Source organism: Daldinia childiae, assembly GCF_008694065.1.
Source record: "Daldinia childiae strain JS-1345 chromosome Unknown Scaffold8, whole genome shotgun sequence".
Lineage (NCBI taxonomy): Eukaryota > Fungi > Ascomycota > Sordariomycetes > Xylariales > Hypoxylaceae > Daldinia > Daldinia childiae.
In genome coordinates, this window is record NW_022984649.1 from 1,441,118 (window position 1) to 1,465,485 (window position 24,368).

Sequence of the window (24,368 nt, forward strand, 5' to 3'; positions counted from 1 at the left end):
TCTAATCGTTACCCGCGCCTTGGGCCCAGCTGGGGCTGTTAGTCGAAATGATACAGTATTAACGAAATTTTTCAAAGAGAGACTCGACCACGTCCGGTTTGCCTTTCTAATACTCCTTGCAGCTCTCGCATCATGCCTCTTTGGGCTTCGGCCTTCGCCTTGGAAATTTCTTTAGATTTGCGGTCCTCTCTCATCTTGATAATCCTCTCTTCCCGCGTGAATAAACTTTTTGGGCGAGGAATCGAGATAGCCTCAAATACTTCCGGCTCCGGCTCTGATGGTGGCGAAGACCCACCAGTAAGCTTCTTGTATGCGTCGGCAACGCCTTCGTCCTGGCTATTTTCGTCCTCTTCCGCTATGGTCCGTCCACTCATCGTACTCAGGGGAGACATAAGCGTAGAGCCCATGGATGATAGGCGTTTCTCATTTCTGTCGATCCCAGACGCTAGCGAAGCCTTTCCTGTCTGCCACGCTTCCATTAGATCCCGTAGATCTTGTCCAATTGACTCGTACTGGGCCATGAACAATGGCCCCAAATCGGTAATATCATCAGCCTCGTTCAAAGCCTTAGATGACTCCTCACGCAGAAGATGCAATTTAGCCTGCACACTGCGGATATTCATAGTCATCGAATTTAACCTGCGGACTTGGTGACGCCATCGATCATGACTAGGCGTCTCAGGACTCCGAGGAGTTTTGGGAATTTGGACTATAATTCCACCATTAGAAAATAGCGGTTAAGAAAATTCATAGAGTTCACTTACAGTCATTATCGGCCAGAATATCCCTCACCCGCGTATAAGCTTGCTTCGTGACCGTATTTAGTTCCTCGAATGCTTCTAATATAGTCGTAAAACGAAGTCGGTCGGAGTCGTTGCCGACGGTATGAAGAGCAAGCAGACCACTTAGAAACATTTTCCGAATATCGTGGAAGAGGAATGCGGCATCTTTTAAAGGTTGCAATTTCTCGGCGTCCTGGGCGTCGGTTTTTGAAAACACCTGAAATCTTTCCACCACATCGGCAACTGTAAACTGATACTGGGATTGCAGCTGCAGCAGTTCGGTCTGTTCCGCAAATGCCCAAATCGTAAAGGCCACTTGGTAATATTTATAAATGACTTCTGTTAAGCTATTTCGGAGGGCTTTCCTAAGCTGAAGACACTTGACGTTTTGCCCATTATTCTCTAGTCGACTAATAGGGGGGATGGGTGTGCTCCTATTTATAGATTAGCCAGTTAAGCTAAGCATTTAGGTGCAAAATAGACTTACAGTCGATATCCACGGGCAACTAATTCTACTTCCATTACGAAGTTTAATCCTGCACTATTTGCGCAGTCATACTCTCGGGAGAGTGAGAAGAATGTCGAGGCTTCTAATAATCCTTGCTTCTGAATATTTCTTAAAATCTGCCTTCGTACGTATGCCCTTGCGACTAGAGACGTTATAGACACTACCACAACGAAAGCTATTGACCCCCTCCATGTTGGCATAAATCCTCCTAGCGAGAACCAGCGGACGAGTAATGCCGTACCGAAGCCGAACACAATAGCGGCGACGGCGCCGGAAACTGTAATCCCATGGAAGTTTGGTTCGCTAGCCGGTTGCGATAGCGCAGGGTCTTCCGAGGCTTGGTAGCCTAATACTAAGGGGTTGTCTAAAAGTTGGGACTGTATGATTGCAAGGCGCAGCCGCTCAAGGAAACCGATCGATCGAGCATGATCGATAGATGAAGTTACTGCTTCGACTAACAGCCGTAACACATCGAATATAGGGGAGGCATGGTTATGGAAGTCGTCTAAGTTGAGACGGGATGGGATATTATTGGAATCGATACGCAGGGGTCTAGGGAGATGCTCCCGAAACCTCTTCCGAACTTTGGCAAACCCTCTCGGGGCGAACTCTCGCGGTGGGCTTGACGATGGTGAGGCATCATAGTTCCTTTCGTCGTCGGATTCCTGCCACTGAGGTTCTTCTCTTTCCCCCGTGCCTGTAACCATAATTAGGACTGTGGGAGCTCCGGGCATTTCGGCCGCCAAAGGAGGGTTGCTCTAGCGACGAAATTGAAGGAACAAGGTATAACACGGAATTGGCATACATACCCTCGAGGTAGTTGCTCAAAGGCGTGCCCTCATCTACGTGAGTCTCCATGTAATTGTAAGTGTCGCACGACGGATCGCGTCCATCTGGCGCGAGACGACTGAGATTCACTCAATATGCACCTAGTCGTATTGTAAATAGTAAGACTTGATTCAATTAAAAAAAAGAAAGACGGTAGGTAGAATCTAAGGGAATACGTAAGAGATGAGGGGATTGCAAAGGAACAATGTCAGTGAAAGAAACGGTAAAAAGGAACGGAATGGTTAATAGAAAAAGAGGTTGTCAAGTGCTTTGTTCATTTGACTCGCATGTACACATGAGATTAACATTCTAGATTAACATCCCTAAAAGAGGTAGCATAATGATCTAATTAGGCAAGTAGCTAAGATGTATACCTAGCAGTACGCGGATACTAGGCGGGTACCAAACGGATACGCAGTGAGTAATGTCCGAGAGGCCGTCCAGGGCATCTAGGGGGTTGAGCTTTCCCCATAGAAGCCCCCCGTATCCAGCAACATCCGTAGTATCCAGTTCAGTGCAGTGCAGTTTCGTCATAGAAGGAGCAGCGTCTAGAACTGCAGAACTAGCGGAATTATATGATGTACGTACGTACATTACATATGTCTAGCGCCTGCAGTTAGCCTTAGCTAAACGTTTGCGGTCCAGTATGAACCAATGATTTAACGGAAGCGTAAATTTAGGAGCACCAATTCCATCTTTTTCAGAGGCAGCCAATTACACTACAAACTATGGAGCCCCAGGGTGATTTTCGGATGGTCTCGCTAAGCTCTCCAATGTTGGTGATATATATCATATTTTGGCAAAAAATTTATCATCCGGCCTCATGGCGCAACGGTAGCGCGTTCGACTCCAGATCGAAAGGTTATCCGTTCAAATCGGGTTGGGGTCACTGATTGTATTTTTGCGGTTTACTTCCACTTTTTGTTATTGTTCGGACAGGCCTGAGAGCCGTGTCCTTTTTGTATACACATATAAATGCATGACGAAGTTATCATTTTCTATAAACTTTCTTTCGAATAGATGATGTAAATTAACAAATAATACAATTGTCTTTTTGTAACCCAGTAATGATGCCACCCAATTATAGTCTTAGTCTATTCTCCTTTAAAAAGACATCTTCTCGCTTGCTTCCCACCGCAGGATTGCTCATGCTCCGCCTACTATGTAAGTTGACGAAGCCTAGCGCCACAGTCCTGTTGATTCAACCAATGCGATATGTAGACTTTCCCGATCCTTTTCGTTCCTCCGATGAGAATGGTAATTATGTACAACAACGTTAGAAGGCAGTGTTTTTATAATTCCGGTATCTTATTTTTCTAGCTAGTTTATATGTATGGCCACGATAATTCACGTCCTTTTTACGTAACCTTGCGCATGGGATCTTGTCGTAATGGCTGAGAATCCCCAAAATCTTATTAGGCGGATCTCAATTACCGCTCTACACAGCCTCGAGCGCATATCTGTAGTATATACTTACTAGACGCTCGTGCAAACCCCGTAATGAGTTTCGAATTTGTCCATGGGTCCAAGTTTATCATAGCAAATCGCACTACTGAGAGTCTTCTAGAAATAGGGTTCTTTTATCTGCATTCCGCATGGAAGTATCTTAGGTTACTCGACCTTTAACAAGATATGATTATAAACGGCTTTGAATAGTTGATAGTAGTACTTACCACGGAATATAGTCTATAGAATTAACAAGCATAAAATAGTATAACTACCTAGCTAGAAAAAGCATTTGGAAATTTCCTACCAATGCTGTAATCTATAGAAGCTTCATAATTCCTTAATAATATGGGTTAAAGGTGGCTTCAATAGATTTACTGCCATGTAAGTCAGCTTACATAATGCTCCTGCGAGATTCCGCGAGACGCTACGAACCGCCTTCCCGGGGCTAGCAGCCTCATGCTATTCGCCGGCAGCGTCTCCACTAAATCTTCGACTTCGACATTACGTATTTCGTACTGCGACACCAAAATCACGAACGCCCAACTTTGACAGGACTTGAGCGACAAGAAGGAATAACAGGAAGACAAGGATAGACTAAGAACTAGCGCAGCCATGCCGACCGAACGAGATTTCCAAATCGCACCCATTGTGCCCGAGTCCATCATCAACAACTCCAGGGTCAGTCTACCAACCATCCACACAATAATCCAGCTTGCATCTCAACGCAGCAACCCATAACTCTCCTAGCTAAACAAAAATACTAACAATCCCTCCCCCACCCAGACTCTATCCAACCTCCAGACCCTCACTGCATCCATCTTCGGCGCCGCAGCCGGCATCCTCGGCCTTGAATCCTACAATGGTTTCCTATTCTACTTCATCTTCACCATCCTCACTACCGTCCTCTTCTACACGATCCGCGTCGCACCTACGTCGCTAAAGGCAGGCCATGGCCTCTTCGACACGAGCAGATATTTCCGAACTCAGTTTGAATTCTGGACGGGCGGTCTCTTTGGCGGACTTGCGGGATACATATTGACGTGGACGCTGTTTTACGGTTTGGTGAGAGCATAGCAGCACTAGGATGGTTCGGTTATATTTCTGCGAGCATTGGTTGGCGTTTGGTAGTACGATACAACTACGTATGAACATTCGTGATGTATTAGCCTAAGGCACTAAATGATATAATCTCAAATAATATTAAATACGTCGCTATCGCTCGTCCCTGTTTTGATATCCCAATGTTGGCCTTGAGAACTACTATAAGGTCTATTATTCATTCTCCAATTTCAATCACCCGACCGACGTAACCCTCGAACCCTAACTTATCTTTAGATGATCCTTCTACAAGAACGATCTGGGACCCTAGTTCAATCCATTCTCTGTTGTTTAGGAACTCTAACGAGACATGATACTCCGCATGATACTCGTCTAGGTCTGCTTCCGACTTGCTACGCTCAAGTTCGATATGGTCATTCATATTGAACACATCATCGTTGTCTTCCATCGCGACTTTCTGTGCACTAAAATCGGACTTTTGGCGCCTTACACCTAGTACACGAACAGCAGCACGTACCATTCCCACGTAGGCGTTCACTAGAGTATTGACAGTTAGTAGCTTGACATCCGATGTTTTGAAAGAAGCTATCAAACTAGAAGCAGCTTGGAGTGAGAGACCCGTATCAACCATGTGTTGACTAGGCACCGCTAGGACCTGTCCCTTGCGGAGCCGAGCACTGGATATCCTTGGGGTTTCAAGGGTGGTGTTAATGTCGGATGATTCCTCGGGAAGGTCGTTAAATACTACTTGGATAGAGCCTGCTTGTCCTGCTTCGATTGTTTGCACCGGAAGTCTCAGGTCACGGATATTTACAATAGTCGCTTGGCGCCATTCGCCCTCGAGTTTAGAGGCAGACAGTGTGTGACGAGAACTGAGCCGGGCAAATTCTGCAGATGATGGATGTGGAATCGATAGGCCATATCCAGGTGAAGGGTAGTCTTTTGGCACTAGAGCATCGGCATCTTCATCCTCCCCCGGGAAAGGACCTAATACAACCCTATCGCCAATGGATAACCTTCCAAATCGTAGATATCCCGTAACTACCGGCGCACTCCCGCCCGACGTAGACGATGCGGTACTTTGAGCACGGCTCAACGACATTTCAAAAACTTCGTCAATATGAAACAAAGCAGCTGGCTGCTCCGGATTCAAAGCAAGGGGGACAAAGTCTCGAGCCGTTGGTAAAGGTGGTACCGGCAAGCTTCTTAATAACGCATGCGTCAATCCGATACCTATACCCTTGACAGCGCTTGTAAGTATGATCGGAACAATGGATAATGGGTCAGTAGACTTGGCAATAGGATCAATTATTTCGTCTTTGACCTTCTGCATGTCATTTTCGGACACCTCTGTAAGGCTATCCTCATCGCGTGCCGTGGAGGTAAGCAGCTTCGGCATCCTACCCATAGCCTTGACCTTGGTGAATACTATATTCAGCTTGTCCTTTAGTAGCGCACGCTGCCCTAGCTCAGATTTGGTTATAAGAATGGCAAGAGGTATGGCTAGTTTGAGACATAAATCAAGATGCGTCATGGCTAGATCCATTGATGCTATCCCAACTCCTATAGCACTATCTGCACCAGACAGTGAGTGAACACCAGAGGCGGGGTTCCCGTCTTCGTTTGCAGGGATACACAGCAGGGTCCAGTGAGGAGCCCATCCAACTAGAGCTCGGAGGGTGGTCCGTTGGTATCGAGGATGTCCGGCAGAGTCTAGCAAAAAGACCAATCGACCACTCTCTGCACGATCATGGATATCGGGCCACTCGTTGATATTGTCGACATTATAATTAAATATCTTCCGATCATCGTAGCCGATAAGTTCCTGGGCAATAGAGCTAGTCCGTCCGGATACGACTTCGTGACGATGTCTCAACAGGTTGATTCGACTACTTCCTCGACCATTATCTAATGTACCATTAGAGAGCGTCCCCAGAAGTGTTGTTTTACCCGAAGTTGTCGGACCAATGAGCGAAATCCGAAGTTGTTCGGTAACCGAGACACCTCTCCTAGCCGTAACGTCCAGTTGACTTTTCTGTTGACCGTCCCTATTACTCTGGGTATTCATTACTGGCATGACGAGTGCTTCTGCCACCCAAAGATCCGCGATGTGAATCTGATCACTCGATCCTGAGGTGCTATCTAACCATTCGCAGTTCCCGACAGCTTTCATACGCTGAACCTCGACCCTGCAACCTAGACTAGCAGCCATGACTTTTAGAGTCGTCATACTCTCATCCATCTCATCTTTAGTCAACCCCACGAATGTCCCGTCGTCAGCCACGCCTATTTCGTACAATGCTCCGTTAGACTCCTCTAGACCTGGGAGAAGCTGTTGGGGTTTCTCCAGAGCTGCGAGATCGGCGATATCCTCAGGTAACCTCGGTAGTATAAGTTCACGTCTCGCATTGGAATGATAGGGCGATGACTGCTGCAATCTCCAAAGTAGCTGAGTAGTTAAGTGATGGAGGCGATTCTGCCTAGTTTGATTTGAAGCGGCGAGAGGAAGACTACCTTGTCTTGGATGCTTTGATTCTCGTAGTGGTCTGGACTGCTGAGACCCCGAGACTCTAAGTGTGGTGCTCATTTTATTGTAGACCCTCCGAGGGCGTAGCAAGAGGTGTAACTTGTATTCGATGGGACCGTCTTGCGGCTCTGCTTCGAGCCTCTCTAAGTGAGGGTCCGATAGCTGTTCCGCCTCGACGATAGCGCCGGTTGTTACGGAACGCTCAGTTTGAGGCCTCTTTCCGGAGTCCTGTCCGGACTGCCAGGGTGAGTGCACCCGTGGAGGATCATGATCGAAAGTGAATATAGAAGCCATTGCCGACTTTAGTTACCCGATGAATTATGTACACTGGTAAGTCGGTGAACTGAATAAGCAGCGAGGTCGAACCCCGTTTATACTCCAGCGTTATATAGTCCTTGTCTTCGGGAGCTATGACCGCTTTTTAAAGGCACAGCCCTTTCCCTTTGATCCTTGATTTACAGTCTGCTTGCCGTTATGAGGAGTTTTGTATTGATTCTATTGCATGGTCTTGCGCTATTCGCTGTGTATAAAGAGGATATATTTGTGATATCATTTTCGATAAGTTGGAGCTAAGAAAGCTCGCAAATATGTGTACGATAAGTTTTTAATATATTCTCCAATAGAAGAATGGTCTTAATGCAACTTTAGACCAGCCATTATGACCTATAAGTTATTGGTGGTATGTTTTTAGATAAATATCTTATGTGAAGTGGTAAGTGGTGATAGACTCATCGGTATAAATTCGACCGGCCAAGTAGGAATATGTAAGGTAATATGTAAAGGTCGGGTGCAACTAATATAGTGCTCTTTGGCAACAGCCAACAAGCTCGTGTTGAGTATCTGACTCACCCGGGGTACATATAGCAAACACAGTTTTCATAGATATTTTAGGTATATATCTCCATAAATGAATATTTAAATACTTTGTACAGTTTTCCCACGTAGTTATCGGTACTTAAATGTAGTTATACATATAAGCATGTATTTACATAAACAGTGGTTAAACAATGGTCGTAGGCCTTCTAACCGGAATTCTTCAACGTCAGAGGAGGTAAGCACTCAAGCATCCAAGCACTCAAACACTCCAGTGGAAACGTCTAGTGTTGCGCGCAGCCGCATTGCTGGCACAATATTTAGCCCCTTAATGAAATCCACTTAAACCTAAACCTGGAGTAGAAGGACAGTAAAAATATACCATACCAAATCATCGGATACCTACGATATCCGTCGCACATGCTAAACAGGAGACGATCATTAATTCATGTAATGCCTAAATGCCTACCTGGCTGCATGGATAAAATAGATAGTATGAGAGCAATGAAGATATATTTTAGGTTAGGAGGTACGTATAGCAAGTAGTATAAGTTAAACATTAATGGAAAGTATATGTACATTGACGCATGTAAATACACATGTACCTCAATACGAACAGCCGAAAGCCAAACTTAGAATAGACATTTCTTCAGCTAAATAGCACTTGCCACCCCAATTGCTGACAGCTTTACCGCCCCTGACCGCCTACTAAATATTTAAAAATATGGAGACTCCACCCACTAGATAACTGCTGCGGCATGGAACTGACGAATTGTTTTGGATACAGCTGATCTGCTTTCCTTACTCCCTTTTAGCACCCTCCTTTTCGAAACGTAACCTAAGACATCCTCCGCCTTCAGTCCCATAAATCGCCTCCTCTATAACTGCCAGATCTCCTTCTTTCTAACCGTCTCATCAACTCATCACACCAATTAATCAAGTTTTAAGCAACACGATATATCTCCAGCTAAAATGAGGAAGTTCGGCTTCGGAAGAAAGCATGCAGATGGCGATGACGATGCAAATCGTTCGGCCCTGTTTGGGAAGAAGGGCTCTCCGGCGCCTCCATCCGACAACCCATATGCTCAACCACAACCTGCGAATGACCCTTACACAAACGATAGCAACAAATATGCCCACATGACACCTTATCAACAAGCTCGCGCGCGTCTCCCCGATTCCCAAGTTAATGGTCTACCTAGCAAACCATCCCCTCAGAATGGTTACGCTGCTCCACCACCTCGCAATGATGGCAATAACCCACCCGCGACTACACAACCTCCATCGTATTCTAGTGGTGGCTATAGCAACAACAAATACGGGGCGCCATCAGGCTATGGTGAAAATAAATATAGTAACTCGAACGGTTACGGCGCTCGTTCGGGTGGTTACGGTGGGCTTGGCCGTACTGACAGCAATAATACGGACACCAACAGAGATGCACTTTTCTCTGGGGCTCGTGAGCGATATGATCAACGCCAACCCAATGGCCAAGATATCTCTGGAGCTTCTGGCGCATCGGGAATTGACTCTGGCAATAAGTATGGTGGATATGGAGAGCAGCGTGAACTCACAGCAGAAGAACAAGAAGAAGTTGAAGTCGACGACATCAAACGGCAGATAAAAGAAGAGAGGTTAGCTACAGTAGGGACGACTCAGAATATTGCACGTACTGCCGATCAAGCATTAGATGTTGCAATGCAAACCGTTGCTCGTCTTGGTGGACAGACCGAACGTCTCAACTACACTGAAACCCTTATCGACAAGGGTAGCTTTGCAAGTAGAGAAGCTGAGCAGTCAACCAAGAAGCTCAAGAGTCTAAACCGGAGCATGTTTGCTGTTCATGTGGGGAATCCTTTCACGGCTACGAAGAGGCAAAGAGAGATAGAGCAAAAAGCCCTGGATGAGCATCGTTCAGAGCGCGAGATACGTGAGACAACACGTAAGGAAGGCTATATGGGAAATCAACGTATGGAGGCTACATTCAGAGAAGCAGAGGCCAGTGCGAACAATCACGTCTGGAAAAAACAAAGTGCTGCTGAGAGGTCTAAGTATGCATTTGAGGATGATGATGATGATGAGGTGAATGCGCAAGAGGATGAAATTGATGACAACATGGAGTTGACGGCCCGGAGACTCGCCTCAATCAATCACCTTGCTCACAACATTAGCGATATAGTCGATACCCAGAACAAGACCATCGATAGGATCGGTAGCAAGGTAAGAGCACTAGTTGTTATACTATATACAAGACTAAGACTAACAACTATACAGAGCGATCAACTAAGCGATGAAACGGTGGTGCACACCCGCAGGCTCCAAACCATCAGATGATTGTCGTTGGAGGCATTGGTGATATTGTGCATCCTCTCATTGGACAAAATTATGGTTGGATTGGCAATATTTCAATATTATTAGTTTACAGTGGGGATGGATACAATGGTATTTATCTTCACCTAAGCTTGACGCCTTAGGAGTAGAGTCGCCCCCCAAGCATCATCCATCAGAATCAAGATGTATGCTTGTAGTATAGAGTAATGATAAAATTTCGGTATCCCTTCAGAATTGCGAGTAGGTTTGTATGACAGTCTGTTTCTGTTCCGGGGCCTATATTGAGGATCAGTATTATATTGTAGTTCTCGCAATATAGAAGCTTGGTAGTCTAATGATTACCTACTTATATTCTATGTTAATGCTTCACTATTCCGATTATGCCTCGATTTAGTTTATTTTAATTTACATGGTGTTAGTATACAGTGTGTGGCTCTCATATGAAACCAACGATCTACTGTATAGCCCCAATCCAGAGGCGCATTGTCCAGTTACAACAGTCTGGTTTTACTATCCAGATTTAATATCAGATCGAATTCACTATGCAACCCTCATGGAGACTATTGGCTACAGCAGCCACAGGAAACGGCCTGAGGCCAGCGCCTATGGCATTATTACCACCGATTCCTCTTTATCGACGCCTATTTAGAGCTCATCGGAAACACTTACCACATGAGGAGCGTCTAATTGGCGATGAATACATCAAGGCCGAGTTTCGTGCTCATAGGAATGTCGATAATCCGGCGCATTTAGTATGAGCCTCATGTCTAATAAATTTATCCGGAAACTAACAACTACGGCTCAGATTGGGTTCCTTACGGAATGGCAACTCTACGCTCAGAAAATCGAAGGCAAGTCATGGGTTGGCGAAAAGTTGGATCCTGAGAAAGTTGAGAAAATGAGTGGTTTGTCTATCTTGAATCTCGGCAAATGGCCATCTCACTAATAGAAATTATCAGACCAACAGATGGGACAGCTGTATGAACTCATGAAAGCGATTCAGAAGAGGCATAGGGATGGTAGCGAGGAATGACGCCCGGGCATTGCTACTTTTCATATTCTAACAACTATGTAGTATTTAAAGCACAATATAGAGTGGCCTAAATATTGAAGAATAATATCTAAACATTCTATGACAAGCTGTATCAGACATATAATGTTAGTTACCAGTTCAAATCATCGCAACTACATAACAATCTGAATACCTCAAAGTCCTGCGTTGCTAGATAGGTACCTACGTACCTAAAATGTGATTATGCCATTTGGATTGATACATGTAGGTAAGTTTCTAACACTGTGTAACTACCACGTGACCGTAGTTTCCATTACATACTGTAACTAACACACAGTGCTACATAGCATACGCATCTGTTTAGACTTTTTAGACTTTTTAGTAAGAAAAGTATTATTTTCAACCTCAGCAACACAACTAAAAATGGCTAATGACGAACATAAACCCAAAAGGCGCAAAACGAAGGCTACGGATGATGCGTCGGTTGTAAAAATTGGGAACAAGACGATATCTCTAAGTGCATATCTTGCTCCCGAGAAGAAACCATCAGAGAAGCCAGTATCAATTCAGGAGCCCGTTACAACTAAGGAGCCTCATCATGATTCTGTTAAGGAAGCTGGTTCGCAGACTCAAAAAACACCGCTACATAAGCGGTTCACCAACAGTGGAGATCCGTTATTATTAAAATCTCGCAAGGCCCTACCGATATGGACTCATCAGAACGAGATCAGGGCTTGCCTTCACGGTGATAGCGATGTGTTACTTATTGTTGGCGAGACTGGTTCGGGCAAGAGTACTCAAGTTCCACAATTCCTTTGTGATGAAGCTTGGTGTCGAAAGAAGAAAGTTCGAATCCAATCTGATACGGTTAATGTGGGTGGAATGATTGCTATCACCCAACCGCGACGAGTTGCAGCAACTACTCTAGCTAACAGGGTTTCCCGTGAGATGGGAACACCTCTGGGAGCGTCGCGCGAGGGCTCCGTCGGATATTCTGTCCGGTTTGACCATAATATTCCAAAAGGCACCAAAGTCAAATTTCTCACGGAAGGCATGCTTCTACAAGAGCTCTTGCGAGATCCGAATCTACGTCAATATAGCGCAGTTATTGTTGATGAAATTCACGAGAGAAGCGTCGATGTTGACCTGATCGCTGGATTTTTAAAGCAAATCTTGTTGAGTGATAAAGCTGGGCGAGGAGGTATACCTCTCAAGGTTGTGATCATGAGCGCCACGGCAGATGTGGAGAGAATTCAAGCATTTTTCAAACCTCAGAACCCAAACTCTGCCATTAAACTACTTCAAATTGAAGGAAGACAATATCCAGTAGAAATAAAGCACACAAAGAAGCCTGTCACGGACATTCAGGAGACCCTTCTAAAGCAGATATTCGATATCCATTTGCATGAGCCATTACCCGGTGATATCTTAGCTTTTCTTACTGGCCAGGAAGAAATCGAATCCGCTCAACGGCTCATCGAGGAGTACAATGTGACATTGGCTTCGGATGTACCAAAGCTACTAGTCTGCCCTCTTTATGGCCAGCTCTCGATCCAAGCGCAGCAGGATGCATTTCTACCCGCTAAGAAGGGCTTTACGAGAAAAATAGTCTTAGCAACCAATATTGCTGAGACGTCTGTTACCGTTCCGGGCGTCCGTTATGTAATCGATTGCGGAAAAGCCAAAGTTAAACAATTTCGTTCACAGTTGGGCATGGAATCGTTACTGGCGAAGGCAATTTCAAAATCATCAGCGATACAACGGACTGGCCGAGCTGGTCGTGAAGGACCTGGAAAATGCTACAGGCTTTATACATCGACAACATACGACTCACTCAAGGAAGCTGATTTGCCAGAAATACTCCGTAACGATGTTCTAAGTGCCGTCTTAACGATGAAAGCGCGGGGTATCAATGATATTTTTTCATTTCCCTTGATGGACTTTCCAGATTTTGAGTCGGTAGAGAAAGCTCTGATACATCTTCATTTCTTGGGCGCACTTGCAGATGATGGCACCATCACGGAAATTGGGAGGAAGTTAGCTCTTTTTCCGATTTCTGCGCCATACGGGAGAGTGCTTCTTGCGGCAAGCGAGCCTCAATACGACTGTCTCCTCGAAGTTATCGATATTATTGCTTGCATTACATCAGGAGAGAATATTTTCCATCAACTACAGTCGGAGGAAGTAAGGGAAGAAGTGGAAGAATATCGTAAAGAATTGTACCGTCGGGAAGGTGATATTCTTACATACTTAACTACCATGCAGCGGTATGCGGCGGAAAATGCCAACCGAATTGAATGGTGCAAGAAACGGAAAGTCAATATCCGGAATATGAAACAAGCCCTCAACATCCGAAAGCAACTTCGCGGTATATGCTTGAAGGAGAAATTGCTTACAGAAACACCACCACCAGATCCTCAGCCGTTTGTACCTATGTCTCCCGAAAGAGCGACATTGTTGCTGAAATGTTTCATGAAGGGCTTCGGTACGAAGTGTGCCTTACTAGCGCCAGACTCTAGCTACGTCACAATACAAGGGAAACATGTCGTAGCTATACACCCATCAAGCGTCTTACACGGACAGAAAAGAGAAGCCATAATGTTTCTAGAGCATGTGTTCACACAGAGGAGTTATGTGAAGAAAGTCAGCACTGTTCAGGCCGACTGGATTGTCGAAGTTATGGGTTAACTAGTTCGCCTTGCGACGGGATTATACGTCTAGTTTCATTCACATTTCACCAACCATGGTTTATATCATGACTCCTTTAGATATCAGCCAAGCCAGATATTATATCTGGCAATTCTTTTTTATTGCTAATATCGAAACATTGGTACTATATCGAAGACGTGTACCGTTTGGATGGGGAGGTTATTTTCTTCTTCCCATATCCACTCGTCTCTCTGCAGTTTAACCATTGCTGTACAAATATGCAAATTACTCAGCCCTACTTCAAATATCCTACAACAGTTACTAATCAGTTTAATGGCCGAAGCTCGAGCGCCCAGCTTGTATTTTGTTAGCGCTATGCCCTGGATGTGATACCAGTGTCTAACGGGACCCAATTTGTTGTCGTCACAATCCAGATATTTCGCCTCTCTAAATAGCTTCAGTGCTTCCAAATATTTCTTTTGATGGAAGTACACGGTCGCGAGGTTATGAAGAGTAGTGGCCCGCTCGTAGTAATCGGGCCCAAAAAGTTTGTTTTCCGCCTCCATAACGCATTGGATTAAATCCTCTGCTTCTTCGTATTTCGCCAATCTAATTTTAACGATAGACAAATTAGACATGCTCGCGAGAGTATTTGGGTGAGAAGGACCAAATCGTTCTGTGCATTCTTGCACTACGTCGACAAGCATATCCCTAGCTTGACCCATTCGCTGCGTGTAGTATAAAACCATGGATAAGGCAGTCTTGGTCGTTAACTGCTCTTCACCGGGGAATAGTACTGGGAGAACCGTGAGGATATCTCGTAATATGCCTTCAGCGAGTTCAAGCGTCCCTAGCTCGGTCATCAATGCTGCCGCTTTCCCAAGGGCACGGATCGTATCAATATGTTCTTTACCGTGTTTGAGTACCATCGCCTCGTATACATATTTCGCATTGCGAAAGGATTCTGCGAAATAATACATACGCTTTCCTACTTGACTCAAGAACTGAGAGACTTCTAGTGTTCTATCGGATAACACTCCGTATTCAGAACAATAGGTTTCGAATGCCTCGGACAAGGCAAAAAGGGCGTCCTGGGTAAACCCTCCCAGATCCAATATCAATCCGAATTTATAGCACTGGTCCGCTTTCAGTGCCCGGTCATCTAGGTCGATCTCCTCAGTGTTCTTCATAGCAGCCTGGGCGTGTGGGAGGATTTTTACGTTGTATAAAAGTTCGTCGGGGGGAGGTTGGGATTCGGGGACCGTATCGAAAAGAAGTATTCTAGCAGCTTTGGCTCGCGCACGGCGGATATACTCAGGCATTCTCTGGCTCGCCCAACTATGTACGAGACCGTGGATAGAGTACAGTCTCTGAACCTGGTCATCTCTAGTCACTTTGACTAGCGAATAGGCGATCAATAGGTCTATGCCCAACTGCCATCGACGTTCAATCCATTTCCCGGACTCGTCCACAGCTAGCAGATCAGCAAAGGACTCGGCGCCAACCCCATAGTCATCCTGCTTTCTATTATCTGGACGATAAGTGGCCGCCCTCTTGAGGATGCTTCCCATGAGGCCTTCGTTATGGTAGAAGCAAAAAAGGTTCAAGAGCTGAAGCGCGTATTTTGCGGCCTGGGCCTTTGTCTCGTCGGAAGCGTCGTGGGCTTGCTTATTGAGGACCTTGTACGTGACGTCGAATGAAGCATGTACAGCTCGGCGGACGAATGAGCCATGATCAATATCTGGTTTTTTTAGTAAGTCATTATTTTGGGTCTCGAGTTCGGCCTCGTACTCTGTGACTTCCCATTGTTCCATCCGAAGCGTGGCAGCCGCCTGTTCAATAGCTAGGGGCAGATAACCCAAGGATTGTACAAGTCTTGCCGCCCCTCTGCGCCTTTTTTCATCAACTTCGGTGAGTTGTGCACTGGATAGGAGCAGTTCGAGTGCGTCTGTTTCGTTTATTACGTCCACAAGGGTTGACTGCCTTTGAGCGGGTTTGATGAATTTGTTCTGGCTGGTGAAGAGCACGGCGCCGTTGCTTCCACTGGGCACATGCTTGCTTACGTCTCCACGCACATCGTCGAGGACCAGGATCCATGAATGCTCTGTCTTCTCCAGCCACATCAGCAGAGACCTTGGTGACCCGTCGCCAGCATAACCGTATTCTGAGCAATTCGTGAGTTCCCTGAACCCAGCCTCTATCGTTTCTTTGCTCATCGCATCAACCCATAGTATCATGTCAAAGCTAAGAAAATACATCAGAAACCTCTACTCAAGGAGTTCGGTATCAACTCTTACCAGTGTCCATAAACGTCTAGAAATTTGGAAGCGACCTGCGACTTACCGACGCCAGGCTGACCATATATGAGATGACGTCGCTGGCGATCCGGACGTAGTTTATCTGGGCAGAGGTCCTTGGCAAGCGTATCAATGATATCTTGTCTACCGACGAAGAACTCGCTGACAGGTGGTCGGCTACGGATATCTTTCTTAGGCGGATCAATCTGGCCGTGGTCGGATTGAGCTTTTGATTGCTTGCGGTCAGCTTAATTCTACAGAGGCACGAATAATGAGTAACCGAATGCTTACCGATCTGGCCAAGGGTGATCCCTCGTGGCTTTGCCTTGTCTATCAGGATCTGCACAACCTTATCAATCTCGGATGACTCTTTTTCGATATACACCTGCATGAGCTGGGATAGCTCATCGAGTTTCTTATACTCGTGTAAGCGGATCTCCTCAGCTCCGCTAGGAAGTTGAAACCGAAAGTAAGTGTCTAGGTCGGCTCTTATTAGGCGTCGTAGATCCTCATGTACTTCTTCCGTATTTGTAGCTATCTTTTTGAGGTTGTTAATCAAGCCGACAGTTTTCTTTATTCCACCCTCGGCCTCCCCAATCGTTACCTCGCCAGAGAACCCAGTTCCTAAGCTAATAAGACAGCCTAGGACGCAGTCTGTTCCGAAAAGTGCCGCCGCTTCATCGACTACCTCTTTCGCCGGGTTGTTACAGCCCATTGCTCCGTCGATGAAGGTTCTACTGTTGTTCCCGCGGATCAGAACCATCGGGTCGAAGTATGACGGCGCGGCTGTCGTAGCGCGAGCGGCTTCCCAAATATGGACGTCCCTGTAGTCATTCCACGGGTCTCTCATCGTAGATGTCATTCTTTTAAGCTCGGGTGATCCAAGCGCAAGAGAATCATCTGTCGAAGAAGCTGAAGACTGAGAAGCGGACTTTGACGATGACGAATGTAAGGAAGAGGACGACGAAGAGCCTGACGGAGAAGGAACTTGTAGAGAAGTTTCTGTCTTCAGAAGGGGTGGTGGTTCGTAGGTTCGAAAGCGAGTGGCCTTCCCCTGTCTATGTGCGGGCTGCGAGCAGACGAAAGCTTTAGATCGAGCTTCGGGTTTCGGGTCGATCATGAGTTCTCCAATTTGATGGGTAGCGACCATGCCCTTAATAATATCCACAAGAGGCTTCTCATAGAATGGATGGCCGACCAGTTTGCCCATCAACCCCTTCCTATTCTTCTTCGAGAATATCCTCCCCGAGAAGTCGTAGTAAGCCGCGATCGCATCCGTCGTGGTCATCTTAAATCTCGAGAGCAGGATAGCGACAAGCCTGTATCCCCACGATACTTTGTTAGTGGAATGATCGATCATATATACCACTAGTTTAACATCTTGTATTCTCCTCAACGCCTTTTTTCCCCTAAGAATAGCAACTAGTTAGGTTCCTTACCCGCCAGTGCTTGTGCCCGCCATGAGATCAAAATAGTCGCATGGTCTCGGTATGGAGGCTAGATTTTGCGCCTTTTGGACTCGCTTCATGATCTCGTCTAAGACTCTGAGTTCGCATATTCCGCGGATCCCTCCCCCGTCTATCATTAAAACAAATGTTAGCTATCTACGCTTAGACAATATCGGACGACCAGTCACATGAGTATAGGTGAGTGGATATACCTAACGCAAGTAGATTTACCGGCGTGCCATCATTTTTAGACATGGCGTTTTCCCCTTCTTTTCTTATTCCTTTGTCCCTGGATTGCTCTACACAGATCTAATTCGCTAGGGCCTCGCGATACTACGAGCAAGGGTCTATTATCCAAGATAGGAGAAAAGAGATCTATAATATTAATGTAGAAGCCAAGTAAATATAATTAATTATCGCCGCTGTAGTGGCTGGAGCAAAAGCACGAAAAGAAAAAGGGTATAATTGATGCCAAAAAAGAACAGTAACAAAAAATGATAGCAAGTGAGGCCAACCAGCATGCGGTTGATATATGTATAACATGCGCTACGGCCGAGATAAAACGACACATCACATCACAGCCCGACTGCTGCTGCTGCATGAACATAACACACATACATACAGCAAGATCATGTGGACAAAGGGCAGTGCTAGAGACACGGCAGCCCGGCGAGCTGCGGACGACTCAAACGATCCAATAGGCAGCTAAGCGCCTACAGGGATCCTACGAGCGTTGGTGCACAACGAGTAAATCTACGCGACACTTAAGGGTCGATTGGGCGTTGGGCGGCCCAGTTTGACGGTCGCCTGGAAAAAAGCCTTGCGTGGAGGCTGTCGAACAGCGGTACGTAAAGTGGTATGAATGGACGGGTAGAGAAGGATGTGGGTAGGGGGGCTCGAAGCCTCCTCGGCCCGCATTGCGACCTTCTTGGATTCCCGAGGACGAAATATTCCGGCTTCTTTCAGCTTCTGCCTTTGGTAAATGCATGGATGCATAGTATACTTAATACATATAGGAGAATATGGGGTCATAGGCGGCACTGTATTAATCCATATTGGACTTTAAATGGCTGTTGATGTTGAGAAGAGCCTCATCGCTTTTCCGAAGTCCTCTACTTCTACTTGTATCCCTTGGTATTATACCCGAATAGAGCGGGAGTAAACTATACTCGACAAAATTATTTCCATGTAGGAGGATAAGATCTAAATGAATCATCCTCTAGTTCATATATTATGATGTTCGAAAGCGCCATATTTATAAACATCGTGGACTTAGGTTATTAACAGCTCGGAACGGACCGCAACCCCCCACCTACGGCAACTAACGGACTTATCTATACGCCTACGAAGGCAGTGCAATTAGGTAGCTAGCCATCCAAGTCGGATCTCCCTTACAGGATAATAAGAAAAAAAAACATGAAGCATTAACTCACAACCAAACAATTCCATTCCTTACTTGACCGTATATTTGTTTGTTTGCGAGATATAAAACCACCCCCACCATAACATATCGTGTAACTAGAAGAGAAGAAACTTAAGCGCCCCTAGTTTAGTGCCGGCGTCAACAGAGCATCCAAACGCTCAACACCTATCGGTCCAAGACCAAAGAATATCGAATCGGCCTCGACGCTCAATAGTAGCCCAAACCCTCGGGAAAATATGAAACATCGTTGATTTAGTGAATTTGTATGCTTAAAATAGCACGAGGTGAAGACTGATACATGACTACGAGCTGGTATGGAGTTCGTATTGGGGAGAAGGACTAGTTAAAGTACCCATGATGATAACGAATGGAGTTAGGAACTCATACATTTACACAAGTATCTGATATATTCGTAAATCGTATGCATTGATTTCGTTTCGTCGAAGGAAATTCGTAATATGCATCCACATTATTTACCAGGTCCAGAGGCGTATGCATCTATATACTCACAAGACTCGCCTTCTTTACTACTTCATCTCGTGCCCTAAGTACCTGATTTACGTATATACAGGTCCATCAACCGCCTCCTCTAAATACCACGTTGAGTCGACGTTAGGATCGAGCTCCCTAGCTGAGAATCCGTTACCCAAGTAGTGAAATCTATTGTGCGCGGGGCTATCGTAGACGTAGTCGAAGTCCTCGCCGCGGAAATGTTCGAGCATTTGGAAGAAGTGCACACGGCTTCCCGGATGTAGAGCCGTGACAGGCCCGTCTTCGGTGCCGCCCTTGAACCAAGATTTACCTGGCGATGCCCATGCTGTACGAGGCATAAAAGTCGTTACATGTTGACTGTAGTCATCTACCGCTGCATCCGACGGCACGATTGCTTTTATGCCTTCTTTTTGGCACTTGGCTATTATACGAGTGATGTATCGAGCGATGTGCTCGCTTAAGGTGAAGACGCTGCCGTGACCTATAGGCCCATTGGGACCAAGGAAGGCTTTAAGAATATGTTAGGATAAAGTACGCAACACCAAAGCCAGGGTCATTGTGGATTGAGTACTTACTGAAGTAGTTGGGTACGCCAGCAAGTGCGCACGACATATAGCCTTTCGGTGTCTCTGTCTTCATCGCGTCCTGGACGTTACCATGTCTGCCAACGATGGGGAACCGTGGAACGAAGGAAGTATCGAAGCCTGTGGCGCAAATTATGGCATCTAACTTGACTACTTCTCCCGACTCGAGTTGAATGCCTTCCGGCACAATTGCTGCGATCCCTTCCGTGATGACTTCTACATTCGGGGCACTGAGAGCTTCTAAATACCCCGGTGCTGGCGTGATTCTGCGGCACCCCAGAGGAAATTGGGGGATGAGGGCCTTGCAGAGCTTCTCGTCGCCCCCTAGCGCTGCCTTCATATACTCGACAACCTTACTTGTTGCAAACTTCTGTACTGGGCTACCGTTCACGACCTGCATATGAAAATGTCAATGATAATGTTATCGAGGAACCGGAAGTAGGCATGTCCTTACGAGTGCGAATGCGCCGTTGCTATCTTTCTCGATTGTCTTGATGAATTTACGGTAAAAGGCAGGATCCGACTTGAACTTCTCGATTTGTCGTTGCGTAAAGTTCTCCTTCTCGTCAAGCTCTATCTCGCCAAGGATGTCCTTAGCAGGCCCTCCCATCACCTTCATCGACATTATTCGTGGGGGGATGATCCATGTCGGAGTACGGACGAAATGGTATAGCTTCTTGACACCTACTGGAGGTCAATTTATATTGTACTGAGAAAAATAGGGGTCGACTGACCTGGCTGGATTGTAGGTAGCAACTGGATACCCGACGAGCCATTCCCAATCAAAGCAACAGCCTTGTTGGTATAGTCGAAATCTTTAGGCCAGCTGGCAGTATGTATTAAATTCCCCTTGAAGTTATTTATCCCCGGAATGTCTGGCCATCTCCAGTTACTGGAGTATCTTGATTAGTAGTGCGTTCTACGCAGGTGGTGTGCCCTATGGTCGATGGTCTATCTTACTTTAGTATGCCTGATGCATTAATGAGGAAGTTGGCGTTATCTCTAAACTCCTGGCCGGTCTCAAGGTCTACGACGCTTAGGTCCCAAAGCCCGCGGTCTTCGTTCCACCAAGCACCTACGACCTTGTGTCGAGTCTTGATCACGTCTGACATACCTTCTTCTTCGCATATCCGGTCTAGATATTGCTCGATCTCTTTAGCAGGTGCGAAGAAATTAGACCATTCGGGATTTGGGCGCCATGAGAACTGATAGTTATGACTTGGTACGTCACATTTACATCCCGGATAACGATTCTCGAACCAAGTCCCCCCAACTTTCTCGTTCTTTTCGTAGATGACGAATTCGTAGTTGGCTATGTTTCTCCTAAGGGTCCGTATCATATTTATGCCACTGGCCCCCGCACCTATACCTACGATCCTGACATGTTTGGTGGTTCCGAGGGGTGCTTCTCGGATTGTGTAAGGTGGCCTTGATACGATCTCAGGAGCATTGGTGCTGCTTATACTCTTCTCACCATGGTCTGGCACATGAGGATCTTTGCGGTTGGTTTTATGGCGTGTCATGCTGCTTGGGATGGTAAGAATATGAGAAATCCGACGCTGTAGTTTCGTAATATCTCTCATATTCTCGTGTCTAAGGACACACAAGCTTTATACTTGAACTTGAACCTTGGTTAAAACCAACTAGTAGAGGCAAGATCGTATTATCCAGTACCCTTGGCGTGATGGAAGGCTTAGCTGAAAGCGGATACTAGTAGGAGGACCAACCAAAGCTTATACCTAGACCTTGTAGTTCTAGAAATGGCAAATAAATTGAGTAACAGGGAGCCGCGTATCCCAGCCTACCACCAGAGAAGGAAGCTTTATTTTCGTTGTTTCCTATGTTAGGAAAGCAGCCTGCCTGCTATCCGTTCAAAATGCAATCTATTTGTTGCCCCCCTCGACTCATCACATTGCGTATATGGCTCATGTTTGCGTCTCTAACTCGGGCTGTCATATATTTATTTACAGCCATCCCCCCTGCCGGGATACGAATGATAAAGCAGTCCATTGTAACGGAGCTGGTTCGCCACGATAGTCGAGACGAAATAAGACGAATTGAAAGCAACCCTAGCATCGACATGCCAAGTTCTTTAACTAGGAAGCCAATGAAGAGTTGCCTGATAGGTCGTCTTGCTTGGTTATCATGGTTATCATGATTATCATGAATGGGGCTGGACGTTGGTATCGTATTTCAGCCAATCGCCCATTGTTCATGGAGGGGCTTCCACGTTCTTATAACTGTGTCCCATAACCGTGCTGCACTGTACTTGGAATGATAGACATTTGTCCCACTGAGGCGTGCATCTACCAATACCAAACTATACCCCGAAGCAGCCGAGCACAATGGGAAGTTTGAAGGAGCAAGGTCCCTGGAAGAATCTAATTTTTGAATGCATACCTGCATATGAGGTACATGTGCAATGCAGAAGATGTGATCTAGTGTGAGATGTTGACCGTTTGTGTTGTTTGACCAATGATCAGGATGAGCTTAAAGCTATATGTGTAAAAATATTGACGTAAGAAACGATACCTCATAATAAATAATACATAAAGTATTCGTACATACGGCTCAGAATGTGAAGGTACCTCTACCTAGTATAAGCTCGGAATTACCATAAAAGATTCAAATTGAGTTTTGATCTGTTTGTAGATCCCCGCATTATCCAGCTTTAGGTACCTATAGGTACACCAAATCTAGCCAAGCAGCCCCAAGAGGTACCGTACCCTAATTAATCGCACGCATTGTACATGTACATATCCACCTACCTGTATTTCGTTTTCAAGGGTCTAAAAACGCACTTTTAATTGTACATATTCAAACCTTAGATAGCGTCCACTCGCCTCACTCTACAGTATCAGATATATGATAAGGAGGCTGAGATTTAACCAACTCGTGTACCATCTCGATATGTCTGGACAGTTTTCTTTTGGATTTTCTGGTGATGATATAGAGGATGACGGAGAGTCAAACTCTGCAGGCCCACAGGTCAGCGCATCTGCGCAGCCGCAGGCGTCGGCTAGCGCATTTCCCGTGCCAGGAAAACCTTTACTCCCTCCCACCAGTCATGACTTACACCAGATGCTTTCTCAGCTACCGTCAAAAATTGCTTATGGCATCTTGGATATCGATCTAGACGGTGCTGGGAATATTCAGCTCCCGCGCCGAGAGCTATGGGATGTCCGAGTCCAGCTTATGGCCGAAGATAACGGAGGTGATACCGAGCCCGGACTGGGCAATCATGATGTGAAGACCGGAGTCTACGAAGGTGGATTTAAATCCTGGGAGAGCAGTGTGGATCTCGTCAAGGTCCTCTCGCTGTCAAAATCCTTCCTTTCTGACATGGACACGGTCCCGAGGCTGATCGAGGTAAGTCTTCTCGGTCGTAAGCGACAAATACTGCAGAAATAACCAACTGGACATTTCTAGCTCGGTTGCGGCACGGCTCTCCCCTCATTGGCGCTCTTCCAATGGAGCCTTAGTCTTCGAGCTCCCGAGAAGAACTCTGCTTTCTCCATAGTCTTGGCCGACTATAATCCAACTGTCCTACAGCTCGTAACACTGCCGAACTTTGTCTTAAGCTGGGCTCTTCATCAACGAGCAGATTCGCCCCTGCTAGAAAATTCATTCTCATCAGAAGGGGAGCTAGAACTGACACCAGAAGTTCTCAAAGCCTTCGATGAATTCCTTACGGCCCGCAACATCTCTCTTTCTTTCTTTTCCGGCGCCTGGTCTACCGAGTTTATTGATCTCTTGAACTCCGATAAAACTTCCAAAATAGGGGACAAATCCGGTCAGCGAACAATTATACTTGGCGCAGAGACCATTTATTCCCCTTTTGCTCTCAGTGCATTTACGCAGACTATATTCTCTTTACTCAAAGAGGAGAAGGCGCAGGGTAATACCGCCGAAGCACTAGTTGGTGCCAAGAAGCTTTACTTCGGTGTGGGCGGCTCGTTAGACGACTTCGTCACCAAGACCCGAGAGATGGGTGTCAACGTTGAAGAGCTCCGAGAAGAGACGGAAGGCGTCCGTCGCGGTGTTGTTCGTTGTAGCCTTCCCTAAAACATCAAGTATATAGCTATTCAAGGCCCCGAATAAATCTGTGAAAGCAACAGACTGTAGCGTTAGGAAGGGTCAGATCTGAGTTCTAATCCGAGTCGCCT

The 24,368-nt window shown here is 46.0% G+C and overlaps 7 protein-coding genes across 8 annotated transcripts; 5 read left to right on the plus strand and 2 right to left on the minus strand.

Annotated features, from left to right (window-relative positions):
- Window positions 1-71: 71 nt before the first annotated feature.
- On the minus strand, window positions 72-2,024 carry GL218_07157 (putative proliferating cell nuclear antigen protein; the record flags this gene model as incomplete). 2 transcript variants are annotated; one of them, XM_033583902.1, is made up of 4 exons in its annotated part: window positions 72-709; window positions 765-1,216; window positions 1,270-1,294; window positions 1,532-2,024. In XM_033583902.1, the coding sequence occupies 4 exons, from the start codon at window positions 2,022-2,024 to the stop codon at window positions 72-74; spliced, it is 1,608 nt and encodes a 535-aa protein (XP_033432975.1). The 2 variants fall into 2 exon arrangements, with proteins under 2 accessions (XP_033432975.1, XP_033432976.1); XM_033583903.1 differs by having other exon boundaries at window positions 1,270-2,024.
- A 2,155-nt stretch (window positions 2,025-4,179) lies between these two features.
- Window positions 4,180-4,641, plus strand: GL218_07158 (ER membrane protein complex subunit 6; the record flags this gene model as incomplete). The annotated part of the gene is made up of 2 exons (XM_033583904.1): window positions 4,180-4,245; window positions 4,315-4,641. 2 exons carry the CDS (start codon window positions 4,180-4,182, stop codon window positions 4,639-4,641), a joined length of 393 nt encoding a protein of 130 aa, XP_033432970.1.
- Window positions 4,642-4,843: 202 nt separating this feature from the next.
- GL218_07159 (GTP-binding protein 2) lies at window positions 4,844-7,447 on the minus strand (the record flags this gene model as incomplete). Its single annotated transcript, XM_033583905.1, has 1 exon — window positions 4,844-7,447. One exon carries the CDS (start codon window positions 7,445-7,447, stop codon window positions 4,844-4,846), a length of 2,604 nt encoding a protein of 867 aa, XP_033432969.1.
- Window positions 7,448-8,938: 1,491 nt separating this feature from the next.
- On the plus strand, window positions 8,939-10,300 carry GL218_07160 (Protein transport protein sec9; the record flags this gene model as incomplete). Its single annotated transcript, XM_033583906.1, has 2 exons — window positions 8,939-10,186; window positions 10,241-10,300. 2 exons carry the CDS (start codon window positions 8,939-8,941, stop codon window positions 10,298-10,300), a joined length of 1,308 nt encoding a protein of 435 aa, XP_033433212.1.
- A 539-nt stretch (window positions 10,301-10,839) lies between these two features.
- On the plus strand, window positions 10,840-11,330 carry GL218_07161 (Succinate dehydrogenase assembly factor 3, mitochondrial; the record flags this gene model as incomplete). Its single annotated transcript, XM_033583907.1, has 3 exons — window positions 10,840-11,049; window positions 11,103-11,202; window positions 11,257-11,330. 3 exons carry the CDS (start codon window positions 10,840-10,842, stop codon window positions 11,328-11,330), a joined length of 384 nt encoding a protein of 127 aa, XP_033433213.1.
- A 402-nt stretch (window positions 11,331-11,732) lies between these two features.
- GL218_07162 (putative ATP-dependent RNA helicase prh1) lies at window positions 11,733-13,997 on the plus strand (the record flags this gene model as incomplete). The annotated part of the gene is made up of 1 exon (XM_033583908.1): window positions 11,733-13,997. The coding sequence occupies one exon, from the start codon at window positions 11,733-11,735 to the stop codon at window positions 13,995-13,997; it is 2,265 nt and encodes a 754-aa protein (XP_033433211.1).
- Window positions 13,998-23,112: 9,115 nt separating this feature from the next.
- On the plus strand, window positions 23,113-24,267 carry GL218_07164 (Histidine protein methyltransferase 1; the record flags this gene model as incomplete). Its single annotated transcript, XM_033583909.1, has 2 exons — window positions 23,113-23,571; window positions 23,632-24,267. The coding sequence occupies 2 exons, from the start codon at window positions 23,113-23,115 to the stop codon at window positions 24,265-24,267; spliced, it is 1,095 nt and encodes a 364-aa protein (XP_033433209.1).
- Window positions 24,268-24,368: the final 101 nt, after the last annotated feature.